Genomic DNA, 7,909 nt, shown 5'->3' on the forward strand with positions numbered 1-7,909 from the left:
GAAAACCTTAAAAACATATGGGAAAACACCTGTTTTTATGGATTAGTAAAAGGAGTTCCATTAATGTACAAATTAGGTTTCTAATTCCATATATTATTTTTATTGCATTTGTAAATCTTCCCCAAACAACTCCCGTAGATAGGAACATTGTAATGCACCTATATTGACTAATGAAGTGAAAAGAGTCCACAACATAAAAACACAGCAATCTTTGCTAAATAATAATGATTAGAATAGGATACTTGTTTGCTATACAATACTTGTTTTTCTATCACTTTGCTGTTATTGTTTGCTCTCTCCTTTCATGTAAGCATACTTTAGGGTGTATTTATGTGTGTATGTAGTAGTATATGTATGTGGGTAATGGTTTGGACGCTACATATAACGTTTGTGGCTATACCGATCGATGGTTTCTTTCAATGCCATTTGATCCCGAAAACACCACATATATTATTTGTTAAGACACTTTTCTAACTCCACAACCAAAAACAGAGTTTACTTTTCTGATTTTTGCAAAATAGATGAGGAATAAAATGTGTTTGTTGTTCTTCTTTGCAAAACAGAACAAGAAGTTTAATTTTGTTGATGTTTTGCAAAGTTGTTCTTTTTCTTTGCAAAACAGAACAAGAAATTGATTTCTTTGCTATTTTTCTACATCTTTCTTTGCATACCAGCTTATCCAAACAAATTGATGATGTAATATTTGTTGTTTTTGTAATTTAGTGGACTGTTTTGTAATTAGTGGACTGTTTTGATGGAAGGGTGGACTGTTTTTGTAATTTTAGTGGACTGTTTTGTAGTTATTTGACTGTTTTGATGTATTAGTGGACTGTTTTTGTAATTTTAGTGAACTGTTTTGTAATTAGTGGACTGTTTTGATGGAAGGGTGGACTGTTTTTGTAATTTTAGTGGACTGTTTTGTAATTATTGGACTGTTTTGATGGATTAGTGGACTGGTTTTGTAATGGCAATGAACTGTTTTGTAATTATTGGACTTCATTAATGGATTAATGGACTGTTTTGTAATTTTAGTGGACTGTTTTTATGGATTAGTGGACTATTTTGTAATTTTAGTGGACTGTTTTGTAATTAGTGGACTGTTTTGATGGAATAATAGACTGTTTTTGTAATTTTAGTGGACTATTTTTATGGGTAGAAGAAATGTTGGTATGTTTGTTTATGTGATTGTTGGGTGAATGGTTTACAAAATATATTTATTGAATAATTAGGTTGAGGGAAAAAATAATTGAAAAATAATAATTTTATTTTTTAATAAAGTTATTAATTAAATTTGTAAAATATTAAAAAAATATATTATTAAAATATTTAATATTTTATTATTATTTAGACTTTAAGATAGCTAGTCTAATATGGACTACTTTAGCTATAAATCTATGTTATAGCTAAAATATAACATTCTAACTAAATTTTAGACTTGGCAATAGCCATTGCCAATGCTCTAAGTGGTCTAAGATAGCTAGCTTTTCTTCTCAAAAGGTAATTATGGTTTCTTTTATGACTTTTTCAAACCCTGAAAATCGTGCATGATTGTGTATAAATATGTCGGTGTCTTTCATTTACATCCTGGAGTTACATTATAACCCTCTAGCTAGCGGTTGTTAGAAAGAAGGCCGAAATAGCGAAAACAAATTAAGTTTTTAATAATTTTGAAATTTAAAACTGTAATGATATATATAAAACACGTTACAGAAAATATTTATCTTATAATATTATAAAATAAGAATATTTTTATAATATAATTGTATTTTTATATTTTATAAAAAGAAATTCTATTTGCAGTCCCCACTTGGGGACTGCATGTGCAGGCCCCTTATTAAATAAGAAAAAGCATCATTTCAGGAGGGATAATTTTGTAATTTTAAAAAAATTTAAAAATAAAATTACCTAGGCTTGCATTGCAGTTCCCAAATGGGGACTGTATCTAGCATTACTCTTTTATAAAAATACCTTCATTTAAAATATAATTATGTAAAGTATTGTAAAAAATATTCTGGATAAATCATTTTCCATATATTGAAAGGAGTATAAGGAAGCCGGCCCTGAATATTTCTAGAGAAGGTAGATTCTCTCTAGCAACCAAAATCAGAAACCCCCTCCCGGGGGAGGGCTTCGACTCCTCCCACCCTCCCTTCTTCCAAATGCAATTTTTCTCTAAGTCTTTATTTTTCTAGTCGATGTTTGGGTTTTGTTTTCACTTTTTTCCTGTCAAAGCATGGAGAAACAGCATTTGATGTTTCTGGTGGCCATTGACCATGACGCTCCCCACTGTAAGGTTCTTAAGCTGCCAATCTTTCAGACTGCCAAAAGGTTTTCGTCAAAAAGAGCAGCGCGTGATCCACACACGCGGGTCAAAGTGCGTGTGTGGCCTTCACGTGCCACCACACAGAGGGCTCTGTTGCCGCCACGCAATGCGCTTTCTAGGGTCAATGATCTCCACAACTCAGGATTGAAGGCCCGGCACACTCCCAGCGTGGCGTGTGTCCTTCACGAGCCATTACAGCTTCCTTGCTCAGTATTTTTTCGATTTGAAGTGTTTTACAAGTTTCTGTTTTGTTGTTTTTCTATTTTTTTCAATATTTCCTTTGTTTTCTATTTTTTTGTTTGTGTTAGATAAATATAAAAAAAAAATAGACTATTGGACTTGGTGTCCATTGGAGGAAAACTCTCTCTTCCTTTGGAGGATAGAAGTCGATTATCTCAGACAAACAAAGATTGAAATCTCTATTTTTACAGTCTCATAATCTCATAAGGTTTTGTCATTAGAGAGCTTATAAAAGTTAAGACAATGTCCGTCACAAAGAAATTTGTGTATGAATGAGCCCCAAACAAAAAAATAGTTTGGCTTGTAATCTGAGTTTTTTTTCTCTATATTTATTAGTCACAGCTATAATTTCGGTTTTCATTGAATGAAATGAAATCTATTTCCAAGAAAAAAAAAAAAGGGTTAAAAATGTCTCTAACCCATATGGCATCCTAGGCCCAACTCAAATGACGGGTCTTATCAAAAAGGAAGAGAGAGAGTAAGAAATGAGGGGACAACAGCTTAGGAAGAAAAAAGAAAGTGGGGGAGAAAGAGAGAAGGGGTCAGGTATGCAAAGTGAGTAGTGAAGTGACATAAAGCAATCACTGACAAGTGCTCAATAAACAAGGGTTCTAAGATCAGACATCGGGTTGATGGCTTCCAAACTTCTGGGCGACTAGAGACGAAACTTCCTCAATCTCCAAATGGAAAACTCCAACTTTATTATTTGTGTAGTGAATTATGAGAGACCATAAAAAACTATAAAATACTCCTTTTATAGTGGATTTGCACCCCAAACAACACGTGAACATAGGTCCTGTGCCAAACTACGTAAATCTATGTCTTGCTCTCTATTTATATTTGTTGTATTTATCTTCTATTTATTGCAATGAACGTACATACGGATATCCTATTGCCACTCCAGACCACCATCATGGGCTTCAAACGATACTGATCAAGACCCGAGCCGTCACCGTGTGCCAAAAATTACTATTTTTCCCTCTTCAAGCTGTCGATACAAAACAGGCCTTAACATGTATGTTAGATTGTTTTAGAAAAAGAAAAGATGACAAAACAATGTGGGTTGGAAAATGAGTCTATATCATTAGGCAACATCTAAGCAGGCTCGGGAGAGGGGCATGAAGAGGCATGCGAAGGACAATGAGGAGATGAGGAAGATGTTTATTACTACTGGCCAGAGAGTGTCGTTTACGACTGACACATAGACTTCCATACAGAATGACTGCTACATGTGTATCACAGCACACTACATTGGCAGTGAGTGGATTTTGTGTAAAAAAATTATTGATTTTAAAGAGATTGTAGATCATAAAGGTGCATCCATTGGGGCGAAGATGGATGATTGTTTAAAGGAATTCGAAAAGTGTTGTGTATTACAGTTGACAATGCCAGTGCGAATGAAACAACATTTGATTGGTTTAAGCGGAACATGACAATGAGAGATGATGTCATTCGGGCCCACGAGTTTATTCACGTTCGATGCTGTGTTCATATCATTAACCTCATAATTGTTGAGGGATTAAAAGAGGTTCATGATTCCATAACCCAAGTCCGCAACATTGTACGATATGTTAGGGGTTCCCCTCAAAGGCTTACCAAGTTTAAGGTAATAGCAGAAGATCTGAAGATTGAATGTTCTAGTATGCTGTGCTTGGACGTTCCGACTCGATGGAATTCTACATACATGATGTTGGATGTGGCACAAAAGTACCAAAAAGCATTCGAGCGGATGGAGGTCGAGGATGGGGGCCTGAGGTATGCTTTGTTGGAGCCAGCAGGACAGGGGCTCGGTGCGCCGGACGCACATGATTGGACCAATGTGAGTTATTTTGTTGAATTTTTAAGAACTTTTTATGAGATAACCATGCGGCTATCTGGATCCAAATATACGACTGCGAACTCATTTTTCAGCGAGCTCTCAGAGTTTCACTTTCAGTTGGAAAATAGTTGTACTGACTCTGCTGGATTGTTATCTGTTATGGCTACAAGGATGAAGATCAAATATGATAAATATTGGGAGAATATTGAGAAGATAAATAGATTGCTATTTATGGCTGTGATCCTTGACCCCCGAGTTAAGTTGCTGTTCTAGAATTTTGGGTAAATTCCATCCTCGGGGCAGTGAAGGCTGCAGAGTTTATTAGATTGCTAGAAGTGATGTTGATGACTTATATAATCACTACAGTACTAGTGCTCAACCTTCATCCGCAGCTAGTAGCTCCTCACATTTGAGACCGACAAGATCGACAGTTTCCTCAGGTGATACTGACCCATCTATAGGGGTTAGAGGCAATCGTATTATACAGCAGTATCATCAACTCATGTCAACAACGAATATTATGCATTGTACATCTGAGGTTGAACGATATTTTATGGAAGCTGTCGAGACACCTAGTGATGTATTTCAGTTATTAACTTGGTGGAAAGTTAATTCCACCAAGTATCCAGTCCTTTCCCGTGTGGCCCGAGATGTACTAGCCATTCCTGTCACTACGGTTGCCTCAGAGTCGGCATTTAGCACTGAAGGTCGCGTGTTGGATGCTTATCGGAGTTCATTGTCACCGTCAACCGTGGAGGCCCTCGTTTGCACACAGAATTGGATAAGTGAAACGCTCATTGGACTAGATACCGTTGGCGTTGATGCCAAGAGCTATAAGCTTGAATCGGGTAAGTTTATATGCTTTTAAATGATGATTTAATTATTTTTAATATTTCTAACTTCTACTTTTTATGATTTTATAGATCTAATTGTGAACCCTAACATAATTACCGATGATTGAGAGTCTGGAACGGACGCCACTTGAGAGTTGGGATGAAGTTGAGAGAACCTCCTTTCTTGTTAAGAATCAAATTATTCTTTTACCGTATTCAATTTTTTATTATCAATTTTTTTTCATCTATTGATTGTAACTTTCTATCTTCATTTCAGGCATGACCAATGAAACAAAAAGCATTTAAATAAAATCCGTGTTTAATTTTTATGTAGTTATATTTCAAGGCTGAGTCATATTGTTATTACGTTATAAATGAGACTATTATAACTTATGGCTACATCATACATGTTATTTACTTTTTAAACTATTTATATAGTTCTATTTATGTAGTTATATCCCGAGCAAAGACGTGAGATAAGTACTCTTTATTCTATAATTGCTATTAGTACTTATCCATCATCTCTCAAACGTTTATAATTTATTATCCAACTGAAATTAATCGAATTATACAAATTCTTCTCTATAAAATTTTAAATTTATGTAATTTTCGACTCATGAGTCATGAGCACTTTAAATGCTAAATTTCAGGCGGACATAAAACAAATTAAAGATATAATCAAAATTCAGTAACAAAATCAGAAGGAATATTTAAATTATTGAAAACTCTTGAATAAACCAAATATTTGTAGATGGTTCACTTTTAAAAAAAATATATGTTGCTCACTATCTGAAAAGAAATTGAACAACAAAATTTAAATAATAATAAAAAAAAAGAACAAAAAACAACAACTAGAAATTTATTTCTGAACGGAGTTCGGAAATTTAATTCGGAGTCGGAGCTCCAACCTCCGTTCGGAACTCCCTCCGACCACCGTTCGGAGTTTCGATCGGATGTCGAAGCTCCGACCTCCGTTCGGAGTTCCGATCGGAGTTCGGAGGTCCAACCTCCGATCGGAATCGGACTCCGACTCAGTTCGGAGTCGGGGTCGGAGGGGCAATTCGGCTCCAACTTTTGTCGAAGTCGGAGGTCGGAAACGACAACTCCGACTCCGTCAGAGTTGGAGCCCACCCCTAGTGATAAGGACCCTGCTTGAGGTGGCAACTCACCAAGAAGTTACTTTTGAGTGAGACAACCTAATATGAATCCTTTGGGACTCAACTTGGAGAAAACGAGTGGCTTTTGTTTATTCCAATCCAAATCTCCTGACTGCTCAAAAGAAAAAAGTGGTCCTAGACTCCAAATACCTGGCATGGATTAATTGGCTTGTATATTGGAAAACAGCGTGCGCGTTAGTAACTCAAGTGGACAGCATTATTTTATCTGAAAGTGACTGAAATGTAAACCATTGGCCCCCCGTACCCGAAAACCACCAGCAAGTTTTGGTGGGTATTCCCAAACTTCAGCTCCTTCCCTAGTATTCTACTTTCCATCACTCTCTCCATCTATATAAAATGAGGCTCCTCCATATGGTTTGCTACATCAAGCACGTATCCTTCTTGGTTCAGTTTTATTTGCTACACGAAGTTTGCATTTCCTTTTTCTCTAATTTCAAGGGCAAAGAGCAGTCTTTCGAAGAGTTAAGATGAGTTCGACAAGCAGAGCAATTGTAGCAGCCAGCGTAGGAGTTGTGGAGGCCATGAAAGACCAGATGGGTATCTGCAGATGGAATTATATTATAAGATCCGCTCAACAAAATACAAAGAACCATCTCCGGTCCATGTCTCAGGCCAAGAGCCTCTCCTCCTCAACTTCTGCAGTGGTTTCAAGCAAAGTAAGAGACCAGGAGAAAATGAAGAGGTCAGAAGAGTCTTTGAGGACAGTCATGTACTTGAGCTGTTGGGGTCCCAATTGAGGGTCTGGTCAGCTGAAGAAAGCGAACCAGTGTTTCTTGGGAGAACTTGCCTGACGGCCATTCATACGTCGACATGGCGATGGGAAATGTCAGGCCGAGATGGTCATAGTAGAAATTGTAGACTCAATATAGTATTTGATTGATGAAAAATTATGGTAAATTGTGAACTTTAGTGGGTAGATTCTCTATTAATACGAGCTAGCCGTGTTAAAATTGTTTGTATTCTTCAATCTTCTTAGCTACTTTTCATGGATGATCGTATTGCATGCAGCTAGCCGAGTTAAAGAAATTGTACCAAATTTACAAGATACAGTGCAAAACTAATTTATTAACTTCGTCTTGTTTGCGTATGCTTTCGGAGTAGGCCTCTTCAAGCGATTGTGTTGCCGAAACCTTGCATCGCCAATTGTACAATGTAGACACCCAAAGGGCCAAAAGAGCTAGCTAATCAAGCAGAAGCCATATGTTCACGTTACATAAACACAAATTTCTCTTCATAAAAAATCTAATAGGAAGAGTGGGGTAACTCTTTATAAAGTTCAGGATGAGTTTGTTCCTAAACCATATGAGACATCTCAATATGCCCTCTCACATGTGGGCCAATATTTCCATAACATCATCGTGGGTAGGTCGTAGGAGCTCATCATCAGTCATAAATTAGTCTACTCTAATACTATATAAATACACAAACTTCTCCACATAAAAAGTCTAATAAGAGTGGGATAACTCTTTATAAAATCCGGAATGAGTTTGTTCATAAGTCATGGACAATCTATTGT

General features: G+C 36.4%; 1 protein-coding gene and 1 non-coding gene across 2 annotated transcripts; both read left to right on the plus strand.

The window, feature by feature from the left end:
- The first annotated feature begins 323 nt into the window (after positions 1 to 323).
- On the plus strand, positions 324 to 453 carry LOC118344350. Its single transcript, XR_004798124.1, has one exon. It is a non-coding gene; the product is annotated as a small nucleolar RNA snoR80 (small nucleolar RNA).
- A 6,205-nt stretch (positions 454 to 6,658) lies between these two features.
- LOC108983049 lies at positions 6,659 to 7,300 on the plus strand. The gene has a single exon (XM_018954572.2). The coding sequence runs from the start codon at positions 6,861 to 6,863 to the stop codon at positions 7,128 to 7,130; it is 270 nt and encodes an 89-aa protein (XP_018810117.1). The 5' UTR covers positions 6,659 to 6,860; the 3' UTR covers positions 7,131 to 7,300.
- Positions 7,301 to 7,909: the final 609 nt, after the last annotated feature.

This window comes from Juglans regia, chromosome 1, assembly GCF_001411555.2.
Source record: "Juglans regia cultivar Chandler chromosome 1, Walnut 2.0, whole genome shotgun sequence".
NCBI classification, from domain to species: Eukaryota; Viridiplantae; Streptophyta; class Magnoliopsida; order Fagales; family Juglandaceae; genus Juglans; species Juglans regia.